Source organism: Suricata suricatta, chromosome 8 (genome assembly GCF_006229205.1).
Source record: "Suricata suricatta isolate VVHF042 chromosome 8, meerkat_22Aug2017_6uvM2_HiC, whole genome shotgun sequence".
NCBI lineage: Eukaryota > Metazoa > Chordata > Mammalia > Carnivora > Herpestidae > Suricata > Suricata suricatta.
Window position 1 is genome coordinate 109,548,167 of NC_043707.1, and position 16,683 is coordinate 109,564,849.

A 16,683-nucleotide genomic window follows, 5' to 3' on the forward strand; every position below is an offset into this window, starting at 1 on the left:
TTAGGATCCGCATACACTGTTTTATCAGATTTCAAAGACCTAAAGATCCAAACCCACATTCTGGCAACCCCATGCTCTCAGCAAACAGACAGATAGCATGAAGATATTTTTCCCAAGTGCAGGATCATATATATTCTGAGTGACTGAGCTATTGGCATTCAAGTTTTGACCAGTTTCAAGATAATGGGAAGACCGTGTACAGACACTGCAATTTATGTTACAAGGAAGACCGTTAGTTGATTCAGAGTCAGGAGTTTCAGGTTATATACGATACATCCAGAAGGCTGTTGGAGTACGGACAGCCTTCTTCCTCTCGGGTGGTGAGGCCTCCAAGAAGCTGCATCTGTTTCAGGTCCCCTGAAACTGTTCAGTGTGCTGATGCCAAGAATTCATGGCCTCTTTCTTTCTTAACTCCCTCCAGGGAGGGGTGAAGAGAAACTTATAAAACCAGACGTGGGAGGTATTCTTCTATCACCTCCCACGTGACACACCAACTCATTAATTAACTCGAGTCAACCTCAAAGCACCCCCAAGAGGTAAATAGAGTAGGCATCTCTCCAGTCAGAAGAATGGAAAAATGGAGGCAGAATCCACCTGACTGCACAAGGTCAGTCAGCTACTTAAGGGGAGAGCCAGAACCGGGATTTGGCTCTGAGCCCCACGTTCCTTCCAGCAGGTCTTGTAGGCAGCTGTACCAAGTGTGGTGCAGACATGTGACTGAGGCTCCCAGGGCCCATGGCCAGTAGGGGAAATCCTGGAGGGGAGCCAGGTATGACCCAGCTTTCTCTGCTTCCAGGCTGGGCCAGATTTCAAGCAATGGTGCCAATGACTCTAGATGTCACTAGCAGCTGGAAGATGAGCCCCGTGACAAATCTGGAAGCACCCTCTAGCTGCTCTGCTTAAGACAGGGCCCGCTAGCATCCTTTTGGATAAAGTGGGGAGATGGGCTTACACTGAACAGTGGGGATGAGCAAATGCAGCTTCCAGAAGGTCATCACTCTGTTCCGACGTTTACGCAGAAAACATTTGGACAATTCAACAAGAACAGACCTAGAGCTGTCCTCTTAAACCCACCCTGAGTGGTAGAGATAAGGTAAATGTCGTAACCTGTATAAAGGTGAAGCATTATCATTCGTCGACTGTACAGTTTACTAGTTACAACTGAGTGGCATGCACCCTATGTTGGACTGCATGTAGACTACAGTGGTGCAGTGCATTATCTCCATGACACGGAGCCAAACGGGTGTAGTGCATTATCTCCATGACACGGAGCCAAACGGTTTTCAATGGTCTAAGTATTAATTGGTGAAATGTGCTTTTAGCCACAGTATTTTAAAAGCCAATTTCTATTTAGATGTGTTGTGAAAAAATGTAATAGTGTTGACTTTATGCACATTTTTACATTTACAGCAGAGTAAGTCCAGGAATTTACACACCCAAATGGGTGTTGCTGCCTTCAAACTAGACACCTTGGGAAGAGGGATGTTTAGTCCAGTGAAGCTGACTGGAAGTCAGACTATTTCTAGAGCCTTCCTTGGAAACTGTCCACTTGTGAGCTTCCTCAGTGTTGGTAGGTCTTTGTCCTTTATGGGTAGATTTATGTTTTGAGGGGTGATTTTCTTTGAGAGCCAAAGAGCATTAGAAGATACGTCTGATAAGTAAAATGGGTGATGGAGCTTGGGACTATCGGGAGGGGTGGTGTGAAAAATGAGGTCTCACTGTGAGGCTGGGAGCCCTCTTACCCTGCATGGCTTCAGAGATTATTCCCAAGAGGAATACTAGGAGTTCTTGGTACATGCAACATCACAGCTCAAGAGTGTGATCGCTCAAGGAAATAATAGGTTAGAGTTACTCTTGAGTGCTCATGCTTTCGTGTATTTGGTTAAAAGGGAGCCTTGCTCATCTCATCTCATCATACTTCATAAAAGCAGAAATGGAAAACTCCAACTCCATGATTTCTCCCAAGGAGAGGATCATCATCTACTGCTTAGTGTTATAACGAAAAGCACTTGGAATCATGTCTATAGTATCCAATGCCGTCCTCCCCCAAAATGTGCAACGGGTAATTCCTAATACCTGAGTCTCCCCAGTGTGGAAAAGTGGGTAAGGACTAGAAGGTCAAGGGGACGAGAGTGTGTTTCCAATGGCTCTATCTACCCAACAGGCTCATAACACCAACGCATACAAGAAAACCTATGGCCAAGCAGTACACGAAGTTTTAGGAGAGAAGAGGGAGAATGATTATCTTCCAATAGCTTCTATGATAAAAACCCACCGGCTTCTGGATGACAAACGAACCGAGTCCATTGACAAGAAAGTTCATGGTGTTCAATTCTAGTGCACGAATAAGAAATAAAGTGTGTGGCCACAGGCTCATTGAAGTGCATTTCCAGCTGAGGCCAAAGGCAGCAAAGGTGCAAGAGGCTGCTGGGGCTGGCATTAGTTGAAGCACGGTCTATAAATTTGGAGCCGCAAAACAATTTGTAGAAAGCCCCAGGTACGCAGCTGAGTATCTGCCAACCAGTGAAGTCAAAGAATGTTCAATCTCAAACTTTCTACAAAGTGCTTCACTGCTCATGAGGAAGCTCCCTAAAACACCATATCCTGAGTGTCAGAGAAATATGGCCAAGATGGTGACTGACGGGGAGCAGAGACTGATCCTCTCATAGTGTTTGCACTGTTGTGTATTCTCCACGCATCACACACACACACTTAACGAAGAGAAGAGCACGTAACCGCAGTCACATTCGGCCTCCGTCTGGTGGGGGCTTCTGAGTACAGTATTTCCAGGAGCTGTTCTGGGTGAATGGGCTCTGCTGATCACAGCCAGAAGCAGCAGCACAGAGTCAGTGCCTTAAAAGTCAGCCGTAAATCCAAGTGCTCGCAGCAGACATCGGTCTCAAGTTGATCAGTCGGGATGTTGCTCGTTTGGTGAGGGTTTTTAGATTAGTCTTTGTAAAAACCACAAAGCTAAGCCATTTGCTTAAATCATCGTTAGAAAGAATGCTGAGTGCCCAGATGGGATTTCTAGTTTCTGTGCAAATGAAATCATATTAGTCCAGATTTTATTCACTCAAAACTATAGGGAAGCAGTAGGATTTGGTTTAAATGCTGCCAAAAAGCAGGAATTCACTTAAGTTTTAATTCGGAAGCAATCCTGGTGTTAATGTTGTAGCCGGGTTCCGGCAGCATGGGGGGCGGGGTCCCCGTTGTGCTCACTGAGGAATCCCGGATCTCTCCCAGTTCAGGCTCACTCTCGCTAGAGGTAGACCCATTGTTGATGGCGTAGACGCTCTCTGCAACTCCCTGAGCTGAAGTGCAGCCATCTGGCTCTTTCTTCTCCCTGGGACTGGACAGTCCCGGGAGGACGGCCATCTTGCCAGTCTGCCTACTGGGCAGCAAGGACATGGTGTAGTCCGCGATGATGCCACCCACATCTAAATTGCATGCCTGGTCGAAGGCTAAGAAGCCGACGTTGGCGTTTGCCTCACACACCACAAAGGAGCCATCGTCCATGATGAGGAGATCAATGCCACAGAAGTCCATGCCCAGGATGTTGGACACCTGAATAGCCAGCTGCTTGCCTTGTTCTGTCAGCGGGCACATGACACCTACACCGCCTGTGAGGGAAGCACAGTGACATAATGGTGACATCAGACACTAAGGACACAATGACCTTTCAAAGGAGATAGGGGAATGCTGAGGAGGGGCAGCGAGACGGGCATCTTCGTTACTCACAGAAGGTCTGTTTAGAATTCAGGACACCCTTTGGGAAAACAATAGGGTCAGGTCTTATCTAAGAGTTTTAAAAACGTTTATTTCCTCAGATCTACCCATCCTACCACTAAGAAAATAACCTTACATAATGGAAAAAAGCTTTATGCACCAAATTGATGGTAGAGTTATTTAAAATACTGCAAAGTCAAAATCCTTGTGCAGAGCAGGCACTCACTAAATTTTGTTGATAAATAGGGGCGCCTGGGTGGCTCAGTCAGTTGAGCGTCAAACTTCGGCTCAGGTCATGATCTCACGGTTCGTGGGTTCAAGCCCCGCATCGGGCTCAGAGCCTGGAGCCTGCCTCAGATTCTGTGTCTCCTTCTTTCTCTGCCCCTCCCCTGTTCACTCTCTGTCTCTCAAAAATAAATAAATGTAAAAAAATTTTTTTTAAATTTAAATATTTGTTAATAAATGAGAAGCTACAAATATCTCATAATAGAGGCAAGCAGCATATTTTACAGTCATTAATAATAATGCTTGTAGAGAGCTTGTGATCCTATGGAAAAACACCTGAAAGGATGAAAGACTGCAGTATGACCACAACTGTGCAAAACGATACTGCTGGTTGGGGCTGCCTGAGTGGCTCAGTCAGTTAGCGTCTGACTCTTGGGTTTCAGTTCAGGTCATGACATCATGGTCTGTTGGTTGTAAGATCGAGCCCTGTGTCGGGCTCTGTGCTCACAGCACAGAGCCTGCTTGGGATTCTCTCTCTCTCCCCCTTTCTCTCTCTTTCAAAAATAAATAAAAACGTTAAGGAAAAAAACCCACAAAAAACAATAGGTTCATAGGATGGCGTTATGCATTTGGGCCAGACATAAATGGCAGCTTTCTAATATGTCAGACGTATAAGAAGAACACAATTTTCACTTACAATGTAAAAGCAGATTACGCTCTCGTCCTGCCATGTGTTAGTGTAGACCCTCATTATTTCTTGTCTGAGCTACAGTAAAATCTTCTGACCTCATCTTCCTGCCTGTCTTAGGCCTTTGATCCCTCCTCTACCCATGTTTTAATTTTTCTCAAATGTGGACCTTCCTGTCACCCCCTACACCAAACCCGAGTCCCCACACCTCCCAGATAGGGTTCAACCTCAGTGTCTTGACACCCCTGGCCTGACCTCGATCACATCACCTCTCCGTCCCTCTCCTGGACTTCTCACTGTGGCAGGAAAGGGCTTGTTTCTAATTCTCCTCTGTGATCCTGGTGCCTAGCAGAGCATCTGATAAGATAGGAGGGATCCATCTACATTTACTGAATGCGTGCAAACATCCTAATAAAAATCCCTGGGGCCTCCCGCGACCGACACGCTGCCTGTGAGCTTTTATATCTTACCGAGAGAGCAGTTGCTTTGCATCCGTCCATCTGTGGAGCAGCGGAGCATTGAGCCTATCACCCGGCCCCCGACCACCACCACCCGGATGTCTTTGCCATGTGACTCCTTCACATACTTCTGGAACAGGTAGGGCACATCATGGCGGATCAGATGGCAGATGTCTGAGAGGTGATGTTTATCTCTTGCAAGAAAAACAGCTTTTCCTTTAAGAAGAAAGAGCAAGAGTAGTTACCAAAGCCTCTGAGTCCCGTCCTTGCCCTCCTATCTCCCTGCCCCATACTGTTGTCGGTTCTTCCTGAACTTGCCTTGTCTTGGCCCCTTCTGTTTCTCTGACCAGACTCTCGCTTCTTATCAAATGGCCACTGAACCTTATTTTCTCTTGGTTTTACTCAGGTCCCTCTCTCTTGACCACACTCTTTTTTTCAAGGTGAAATAACGTATTCCAGAGGCCCAGAGAAGAGGCCAAAATACAATCCTAAGGATCTAGTCAATTCAGTTCCAAAAGCAGTTAGCATCTCCTATCACCCCAGGACGCCGATTAGGCAGAGTCCATCTCTAACCCCATTTATTTAATCTCCCAAACCTCACACTGGGCGCGAGGCACAAAGCAGGTGCCAATCACTGCTTATGAAACATAATTAACTGAACACACTTCAGAGGAATTCCAAGTATTGGCGGAGAGAGACTCACCAACGGTAACTACAACACAGCATGATACAGCATTAATAGAGGTCTATGCAAAATGCTGTGGGAGCTCAAAAAAGGAGCACTGACAGACTCCCTCCTCCCTTTAAACACAGGGAACTTCTCATTTGGCTACACCTGTTCAGTGCTAAAAGAAATGACCTACACTTTTACTACTGTCTAGGGAAAGCCTTCCTTCTTGACTCTCAATTCCTTGTCTTCTGCTTGGATCGCCACTGCTTTTATAATTATTCGGCACCTGCTTTCCTTCTGCATATTAGCCAACAGATCTGAGCAAGAGCCTCTGATGTCTGCAAATCTAACACGAGCATACCCAGTCTGAGCCTTCTTGTTAGCAAATATGGAAAAAAAAGACATGGTTTTCCTAGGATGTGTGTCATCACCTTAAAAGGAGTGGGAACCTTTTTAAATCTTAATAAAATGAGTGATGGGGATCAGCCCCCAGTGGCACAGGAGACTGAGAAGTAGCCTCCAACACATCACCATCACTGGACACTTGGCACCAGCAGATCTGGCATCTGACAATAGATGGCTGAGGCTTGAGTAGAGGCACTGGGAGTTCCCTGGACATTAGGTAGGCTTTTCAGCAGAAATGGGGGCTGGATCTTGGTTCCTTGGTTCCTGACAGGTTCCAGTTCAGGGCTTAGCCTGCCGTTACAGTTTTTAGGCACAGAGAAGAAAGGGGGAGGGTGTGGGAAAGAGGATTAAGACTAATTATCTATCATGTGCCAACCTCTTCTTTTTTTTATTTCATTTACACTTCATACTAGCCCTAGGAAGCCATTAGAACAGGAGAGTTATTTTTGTTTTACAGTAGTGGGAAATAAAGGTCTACATGATTAGTAACTTTCTCAAGGGCACAGCCTGTACCATTCCTCTGTCTTCTTCAGATTTATTTCCATACACTAAAGTCTAATAGCTGCTATAATTTGTTTACTCCCTATCCATTTTCCCTAAGATACTATGCATTACACTAGCAGCTAATAACCTGAAGATTAAATTAAGAACACAATTCCAGTGACCATAGCATCAAAAAGAACAAAAAATTTAGGCATGAACTCAACCAAAGAAGTACAAGACTGGTCACTGAAAACTATATGACATTTTGAGGGAAATGAAAGATCTGAATCAATGGAGAGACATCCAATGTTCAGGGACCAGAGGACTTAATGCTGTTAGGATAGTAACACTCCTCAAACTGATCTACAGATTCAATGCAGTCCCCATCAAAAGTAAGTCCAGCTTCGTTTTTTACAGAAGTTGGCAAGCTGATCCTAAAATTCATATGGAAATGCAAGGGATCCCAAATATCCAATACAATCTTTAAAAAAAAGGACAAAGTTGGAGGACCCACACTTCCCAATTTCAAATCTTACTACAAAGTTACAGTAATGAAGACAGTATGGTCTCACATAAAAATATATAGGGATCTCCCTAAAGAAAAAAAAATATACATACATATATCGATGGAGGAGAACTGAGAGCCAACAATAAACCCTCACAGATGGTTAGGTGATTTTTGACATGAGTTGCAAAAGCATCCAGTGGGGGAAAGAACAGTCTTCAACAAATCATACTGGGGAAATTGGATATCCACATGTAAAAGACAGAAGGAAGACTCCTTCATCACACCATATACATTAGCTCAAAATGGATCAAAGATCCAAATATAAGAGTGAAAGCTACGAAACTCTTAGAAGGAAACACAGGGGTCAATCTGTGTGACCTCGGATTAAGCAACCAGAAAATGACATCTAAAAGCACAAGTCACCCAAGGAAAAAAAATAGATGCATTCAACTCCAGCAAAATCCAAACCTTCTGTACATTCAAGGACACTATCAAGAAAGTGAAAATGAAAGCTACACGGTGGGGAAAAGACCTGTTCCAATTACGTTCATATGGCATGAACTCTCAGCACAGCAACAAAAAGACCAATAGTCCAAGTGAAAAATGCACGAAGGATCTGAACAGACAGTTGTCCAAAGAAGAGCTACAAGTGCCCAACAAGCAAATGAAAAGATGTTCACCATCATTAGTTATTAGGGAAGTCAAAAGCAAAGTCGTGATAAGATACCACAAAAATAAAAACAAATCACATATTTGCTAGTTGCTTAGAGGGTAAATCTAAAAGTTCTCATCATAAGAAAAAAGTTTTGCAGCTCTGTATGATTATAGGCTTGCCGTGATCATTTTGCAATATATACAAATAACAAATCATTACCTTATACGCCTGAACTGAAATTATGTTGTGTATCAATCGTACCTTAAAAAAAACATTTAAAAAACAAATGAAGTGGGCTCCTATATCACTAATGCTTCGAAAACATGTATTTTGGCTTGTGGCTTGCTTTTACAGTGGAAATATGGAGGCTATTTGCTTTATTTGTCAAGGCAAAAGGACATTTATACATGTATATTCTAAGAGGTAAGCCGGCCCACTTTTCAGGCTGTAAGCTTTCAAGTTAACATATACACTTAAAAAGGTTTACTTAGTACTCTAAAAAAAAATCAATCAACCCATTAATCAATCAATCATGAATGAATGAATAAAAAAAGGGTTGAGGAGGATGTGGAGAAGTTAGAACCCTCATACTCTGCTGGTAGGAATGCAAAATGACATAACCAATGTGGAAAACACTTTGGCAGTTCCTTTAAAGTTGAACATGAAGTTACCATATTGGTCCAGCAATTACATGCTTAGGCAGATACCCAAGAGAAATGAAAACGTTATGTTCACACAGAAACTTACACACACATGTCCAAAGAAGCTTTATATACAATAACCACAAAGTGGAAACAACTCAAATGTCCATCAGTTGGTAAACAAAATGTGGTCTATCCATACAACAGAGTATTACTGAGGGACAAGATGAGATAAAGTACTATTCCACACTGTAACATGGGTGACCCACGAAAACGTCATGCTAAGTCAAAGAAACCAGATCCAAAAGACCACAGAGGGTATGATCCCATTGATACCACATGTTCAAAATAGATGAATCCATAGAAACAGCAAGTAGATTAGTGGTTGCCAGGGGCGAGGGGAAGGACAACTGCAATCGACTCCTAATAGGTATAGGGTTTCTTTCTGGGATGGAAATGTTCTGAAATTAAATAGTGGCTATGTTGCACACAAAAATGAATATACTAAATTCCACTAAACTGTACCCTTAAAAATGGTGAACTGCTTGTTTATGTGAATTACATCTCAATTTTTGAAATGTTTCACAGTACGGTGTATTTTATTTAATTTGTTTATTGTCTATCTGACCTTCCTACCACATGAGCTCCCTGAGGACAGGAGTTTTTGTTTTGTTCCCTTCTGTGTCCCCAGAGCTAGAACAGTGCCTGGCAGTCTGCAGGCACTCAATAAATATTAGTTGAATTTTAAATTCTGTATATTTTAGCACAACAAAAGAAACGGGGTCTACGGCCATACCACCCTGAACGCGCCCGATCTCGTCTGATCTCAGGAGCTAAGCAGGGTTGGGCCTGTTTAGTACTTGGATGGGAGAAACGGGACGCCGAGCTTCAGCACTATATTGTATCTGAATAGCACCGAGGGTCCCACCTTGTCCCCCAAACTCATTCCTCTTTCTCCTTGACAGGACCCCTTGGTTCCCACGAGTTGCTTTGCTCACACCTGCTTCTGTTTTTTCTCTTCCTTCCTCCAATTTTAATTGCAGCCTAAGTCTCCTTGCCCACCAGCGAAGCCCACCCTGCCTCGTGGTGGAGCTGGGCCCCCTCTGTTGGGCGCAGGCGGGCGCTGGGCGAGCCTGCCACGGCGGCATCACCCTGCAAGGGTAGAGATCTCTACTCTCTATGCACTGGAGCTCCTTGAGAGCAGTGACTGTGTCCAGGTCACTTCACTGCCTGGTCCCCACATCACAGGAACTGCTTAGGACATGTCTGTTCGCGGTGTCTCCCCTCGCTGCAGATGCCCTGAGCATTTAAGTATGCCCCTGGGCTGCATCAGGGGGTTCCTGCCCACCCGCTGTGGGAGAACTTCCTGCTGGAGCCAATGATCGGGAAAGGCACATACACCTGTAACTGTCGTAAAGCGCAGCACTGGGCTGGGGGGCATGGGCAACGTGCTATGGAAACACAAAAGAAGAGCAATTAATTCCGCCTGCTGGAGAGGGAGGGGGGGACACCAGGGATGTCGAGGGGGAAGAGACAATAGCCAGGGCTGGCCTTTACGGGTGGCATCCCTAGGTGCCAGAGGAAGACGGCGTTTCTAGCAAAGGAAAGAGAGGAGAGGTTTCGGGAGGAGAAAGTGCATGGTCTAGCTGGTGAATGAGAAGTAGCCTGCAGCGGACTGGGGAGGGCTCCCGAGGCCAGAGAAGGCTCCGAACGAAGGCTGAAGCTTCAGGGCCCTCAGAGCTACCAGGGGGAATGTGGGCTTTGTCTGATAGGCCACCAGGCTCTGGGGACGGCTGTTTAGCAAGGGAGTGACAAGAACAGACAAGTCTCAGAGAAATCACTTCCAAGGAAGAGAGGGTGCACGGGCACTGAAGTCAGACAGCCCAGTCAGAGGCAAGTCAGGAGTCTGCTGCCGAGTCCAGGGAGTGGATGAGAAGGGTCTGACCAAGCAAGGACAGTGGGGACAGAGAGGAGGGTCAGAGTAAGGACTACACTGTGACCCCCTGAGGCGATGCTCTACTTCTCTAAAGCCACGCCCGGTGAGGCTCTTGTCCCCGCAGAGGTGCGGCCCTAACGGAAGTCCAGGACGGGCAGCACTGACCCCGGTGTCCTCGTGTGCTCTTCACCACGACTGGGTAGCCCAGGGGCTCAGCTTCATCAATCATTTTTGAGAAGTCTTCATGCCCACCTGCCAAGAAAAGGTAAATGTCAGTGAAGGTAAGGCCGATGGTCGGAGCAGTCAGCTCAGCACCGCCCCCTCTGCGGGACGTCTTTCAAAGCCTCCTGATTAAAGCAATCGAAACCCATTCCACTGGACAGAACGCATGGTGACGTATAATACATGTGGGGGTAGAGCCACAAGGAAACCGGCACAGATCAAGTACTTCAGCGTGGCAAAGGCTGCACCTGCTTTAGTTCATGTGATCCTCATAAATCCCATAGGTGGGACAGGTGTCCCTTCCTTTAAAATGGCTGTGGCAGGGGTGGCCTGGGTGGCTCAGCCGGTTAAGCAGCCGAATTTGACTCAGGTCATGATCTCACAGTTTGTGGGTTCAAGCCCTGAGTCAAGCTCTGTGCTGACAGCTCAGAACCTGGAGCCTGCCTCAGATTCTCTGTCTCCCTCTCTTTCTGCCCCTCCCCTGCTCATGCTCTGTCTCTCTCTCAAAAATAAACATTAAAAAATGACTGTGAGGGGCGGAACTCTAAGATGGCCCTACGATTCCCATTGGTTGGTTTACACGTGCTGTATAATCCCCTCTCTTGGGTGTGGGAGGGACCAGTGAATATGATGGGATACCATTCCAGTGATTAGGTTAATAATCAGTCTATTTTGAGTCGATAAAAAGGAAGAGATACATGGTGGGCCTGACCTAATCAGGTGAGTCCTTTAAAGGAAGGTGAAAAGTCAGAGAGACTCTCCTGTTGGCCCTGAAGGAACAAATTGCCATATTGTTGAGAAGGCCATGTGACAGGGCCAGCAGTCAGGTTCTAAAAGCTGAAAAGAGCCCTCAGCTGATAATCAGCAGGAACGTAGGCACTTCTGTCCGATAACTGCAAGGAACCATGAGCCTGGAAGACCCCAGACCTCAAGTGAGACCACAGCCCAGCTGTCCCTTGATTCCAGCCAGGGGAGACCTGAGCAAAGGACCCAGCTCTGCTGTGGCTTGACTTCTGAAACTGTGAGAGAATAAATGGACCTCTCTCTCTTTTTCTCTTTTCTTTTTAGAGAGTCTGCGTGAGCAAAGGGAGGGGGCAAAGGGAAAGAGAGAATCTCAAGCAGGCTCCCAGCCCAGTGCAGAGCCCAACGTGAGGCCCAATCTCAACTCTGAGACCATGACCTGAGCCAAATTCAAGAGCTGGGTGCTCAACCGACCAGGTGCCCCTAAACGGGTCTTAGTTTTTAGTACTTTATTGTGTAACAATAGGAAACCAACCTAAAGAAACGAAGACTGGGGATTTGTCTTGGTAGTTAAGACATGACCCAAAAGCCAGAATTACCTCCACTATGCTCTAATTCTTAATTTTAAAAATATGAATAATCATGTGTGTTAAAATCTTTCTAAATTGTTTCATAAACGTCCTTGATTTTCTATACACTCACCTCTTTGGAGGGCATTTGGCCTGCCTGCCACAAGTGGTATTATAGTTCATCAATTTTTGCAAAGCAAAATACCCTGGGATACTAATAAGGCCTGCCTTGTTTACGAAAGTGTTAATGATTAAAAACAAAACTGTGATGAGGTCGTGTGGGAACATCGTCACGAAGGGGACACTTCATTAGAAGGGAACGCCCGCAGTCTCTCCTGCCCGCCACTCCCTTACAGTGTATTCAATAAACTTCTATGTCCTTAACAAAACATAGGGCAATCCCAACCTCCTGACATTGCTGACATACTAAACTCCTCTCTAGGTACCCATATAAAACAGTGGAAGAGGGGGCCTTGTTATCCCAGGCCATCCGTGCACCTGTGCTTAGACCCCTGTCCCTGTCACCTACTCGGGGCTCTTGCACTGTTAAGTGTGCTCTCTCCAATGCGTCTTCAGCCTCCCGGTTCCTAGTTCCGTCGCCCAGTTGTCTCCCATCTCCAACAAACAGAATGCCCATCCTTGCCCCTGTACCAGCCCTTAGCTCCAGTCAGCTCCCCAGACAGGTTTCCATCTCCTCACTTCTCATTCCTTCCCTCATCCTGACTCTCGATTCCTTTTTTTCTCCCTCCCTAAACTGGACCTGTATTCATTCAAGCCCCTGTGGCTAAATCCAGCACACATGTCTCAGTGCTTGTGCTACCTGTCCTTTCAGAACCAAACAACACTTTTGATTATGTGAGCCTTTCTGGAATGTTCCTTCCACTGGCATCAGGCCCCTCCCCCCTCCCTCCTCAGCTCTCCAAATGCTCCTGCTTGGTCTCTATGTGTTCCCCTTCCTTTGCCCATTCTCTAAAGGGTTTCCTCTTGAACCCTCTCCTACTAAATTTTATTTTTTATTGTGGTAAAATATACATAAAATGTTAACCATTTTAGGTGTACAGTTCAGCCCTCTCTTCACTCTATACATTTTCCCTGAACAATTTCATCTGTTCTTGTGACATCACTTAACATAATGAAGGTTTCCAAATCCACTTCCCTAGGCTACCCCTCTCTCAGGAGCTCCAGGTCCCTTTGTCTCCTGCCTATTGAATATTCTTACTTGCACATACTACAGATGCCTCAGAAAGATTGTGTCCCAAACTGAAATCATCCGATAACCCCTCAACACCCCCCCCCCGAATCTGCTTCTCCTCTTCCATGTTTCTAGTTGCATGAATGTTGGCTTTCACATCTGGTTGTCCAAACCAGAAACCAGAGTCACTCTTGATTCTTCTGTACATTCTTCATATCCAACCAGTTATCATGTCCTGTTATTTTGATCTGTTTCATAATTCCTGAATCTGTTCACTTACCTTCATTCTTACTATGGCCACCTTAGTTTAGACCATCACTGCTCACTTGGATGGATGGATGGATGGATAGATGGATGGATGGATGGACGGACGGATGGATGGATGGACAGACTGATTTTTAAGTAGGCTTCACATTTAGTGTGGAGCTCAATGCGGGGCTTGAACTCACAACCCTGAGATCAAGATGTGAGCTGAGATCAAGTCAGACACTTAACTGCCTGAGCAACCCAGGTGCTCATCACTTTGATAGTTAAAAAGACTACTGCCACATACCTTGTCTCTTCTCTGCCCCTGTCTGCTTCCTGCTTCATACTGTTGCCAAAGTAGGAAGTACTAAAGTCTGATTGGGCCACCGCCTTGCTTAATGCCTTCTAGTAACTTCCTATTAGTCTTAGAATTCACCCTAACCTACTTCCCATGCCGTATATGGCTACTCGTTCTAGTTTAAATTTTTTTTGATGTTTATTTATTTTTGAGAGAGAGAGGGGAAAAAAATTTGAGTGGGGGAGGGGCAGAGAAAGAAGGAGACACAGAATCTGAAGCTGACTCCAGGCTCTGAGCTGTCAGCACAGCGCCCGATGCAGGGCTTGAACTCGTGGACCATGAGATCATGACCTGGGCTGACGTCAAACACTTAACTGACTGAGCCACCCAGGCGTCCCCTACTCATTCTAGTTTAAATTTCAAGCCCATCACCCTTATGTTCTACAAATTATTCAAAGTACCACGCATCTGTCACGTTCTCTCTTGCCTCTAGGTCCATCTATATCCTGTTCTCTGTGTAGGGAACTCCTCTGTTCCTGCTGCTTCAGCTTAGTTTAGATATTCTTTCAGGAAGCCTTCCTCAACATCTCCAAACCACACGTGGCACCCTCCGGTGTATCCCGTACCACCTCGCACTGGCTCTTACCGTGGTGCTTGTTTCACTGCCCTGCCGCTGCCGCCTGATTTGCCACCCCCCACCTCTGGTGAACTGGGAACGCCTTCTGGGCGGGACCCTGTCTCACTGACAGCTACAGCCCAGTACCCAGCATGGTGGTTGGCACACAGTGTGTATGAGATACATGTAGACTGAGTGAATCACAGACAGAAAGAAGCAAAGGCATTTCACACAGAGGAAGCAACCATGTGAAAGACTCAAGATGTTGAACCACCTAAGAGGAGGAGAGTCACACTGAAAACCAAGATACTAGAGTGCTTCTGGGAAGAAAAAACCTAGAGATGCAGGTGGTGTGGAAAGCTAGGCTCCAATCCCAAGGACACTCACCGTACGAGAAGGTGTCTGGCATGGGAACCCCATGTCCGGCCAGCTCCTGGAAAGTCCAGAACTTGTTGACGCAGTTTAAAATGCTCTGGGGGCGGTTGACCAGGCGGCAGCCCAGCTTCTCCAGGTGGCGCAGGACAGTGATGTCGCTGTCCGACTGCACTGAGGGCGTGGGCACCCGCACGAGCACCACGTCTGGGAAAGTGGTAAGGGCCTTCTGGTTCAGCTGAAGACCTGCAATCGAAGGGCCAGAGTGAGTTCTGTGCTTGCTGTGGTCTCTTCCCACCATCAGAACCAGTTCCGATCGACTCTTCAAGGCTCAACCCAGCAGGGAGACAGCCTTGAACATGGCACCGCGATATCCTGTAGTAACGAGAAAGCTACAGTCAACCCGGCACTCCACGCAAACGGGCAGAGCATGACCATGAGGAAACACAAAAGAATGAATAGGAAAAGAAAAAAAAGAAAAAGCAGCACATCAAGAATACTCCAAGTGGGAAGAAGCCACAGGAGATTAACACAGTCCAGCACCTGCCTACCCTCGAGCACTAGTATTACTCAGAGGGGGTGGCTTACGGGGCTAGAGATAAAACGGCAAGGAAGCAAGTCTTTTATGACTTAACCTTTAAATGTCTGTCTGGAGAGGTGCCTGGCTGGCTCAGTCAGGGAAGCAGGGGACTTTTGGTCTCGGGGTTGTGAATGCCAGTTCCATGCTGGGCATAGAGCATACTTAAAAAACAAAACACGATAGAAGTCTGTCTGGAATATTATGTAACCATGCAAATGATTTTTATGAATATAATGGATGTAAAAATGCCAATGTTAAACGGGAAAAAACAGGACACAAAATTATAAATATAAGTTAGAAAAGACTAGAAGGAAATATACCAACATTTTAACGATGGGTAAATGGGACTATATGTAATTTCCTATTTTCAGCTTATCTGTATTTTCCAAGATGTCTCCAGGTATACATTCCCCTTAGGTCAACAAAAATCTTAAAAAAAAAAAATGAGTCTGTTAAAAACCAATTCAATATTAAATAAAACCAGAACACATCTGAAGAGAGCTGGTCCATACAGTGTAAAGGCACGGGCAAAGTGGCAGTACCCACTTGGAGGGAAGACTCAGGAGGACCAGGAGTTCAGTCTTTGGGTGTCTGTAGGATTCCATGCAGAAGACTTATTTGGTCTGTCTTCTCTGACCCCAAGAGATAGCGCTATCCATGAGCTTATTTTGTCTATCTGTTCACTGTTGTGTCCCCAGCCCTTGGGACACTGCCTGGTGCATGATAGGCATTTGATGGTTGCCGAACTTTTCAGAGGCCCCAGGGAAAGAGGGTTGGAACCACAGAGACAGGAAACGCGATGGGGAGGGCAATGCAGAGTGAGTTCAGGGAATTACTTGGTCGGCCTTTGTGAACCTTAAAGGAGTCTCTAAAAGGCTCTAAAGAACATCTTTTAAACAGTGTCAAAGCGGTCTTATAGGCTTTAGCTTAAGCGCCTTCTATTTCATAAGTGACATGCTATACAACCACAGAATTCGAAGAACACAAAGATGCTCATGAGATCACTATTTCTCCACTGAGGGAAATGAAGAATCTCAAAACAAAAGCTCAGAGCAAAACAAAAGTAAACAAGCAAGGAAACCAAAACCACACAACCACTACACGGATCTAACCTGCACACTTTCCTCCACCTTCTAGAAGATGTTTCACCAATGGCACAAAAGGGGATCGGTGTTATCACGAAGATGAATTGTTTTTAGTACTTCTGCAGATAGCATGAACCCGAGGAACTAGAACAGAATTCTCAGCAGTGACTTATAAAGAGCATTCAGGCTATCTTCCCTTTGCCGTCAGAAAACAGTATCGTTTATACCAGCCTTTTCATTTTGCCACTTACAGCCACTGGGGAAAATAATATACAAGGAGAAGAAAAAAAAAAAGAGCAAACCCTCTATAGCATCCTCAAAACTGATAGAAGTAAGAAAGAAAAGTATTCACGTTGGTGAAAATGGT

The 16,683-nt window shown here is 45.7% G+C and overlaps 1 protein-coding gene across 1 annotated transcript in view; it reads right to left on the bottom strand.

The window, feature by feature from the left end:
• RIMKLA (ribosomal modification protein rimK like family member A) overlaps positions 1-16,683 on the bottom strand; it is a 37,044-nt gene continuing 20,361 nt past the window's right edge. The window contains exons 4-7 of the mRNA XM_029945838.1: positions 14,667-14,897; positions 10,561-10,647; positions 5,110-5,313; positions 1-3,620 (exon numbers count right to left, since the gene is read on the bottom strand). Coding sequence (XP_029801698.1) covers positions 3,130-3,620; positions 5,110-5,313; positions 10,561-10,647; positions 14,667-14,897 — 1,013 coding nt within the window. The 3' untranslated portion in view covers positions 1-3,129. The remainder of the gene's footprint in view (positions 3,621-5,109; positions 5,314-10,560; positions 10,648-14,666; positions 14,898-16,683) is intronic.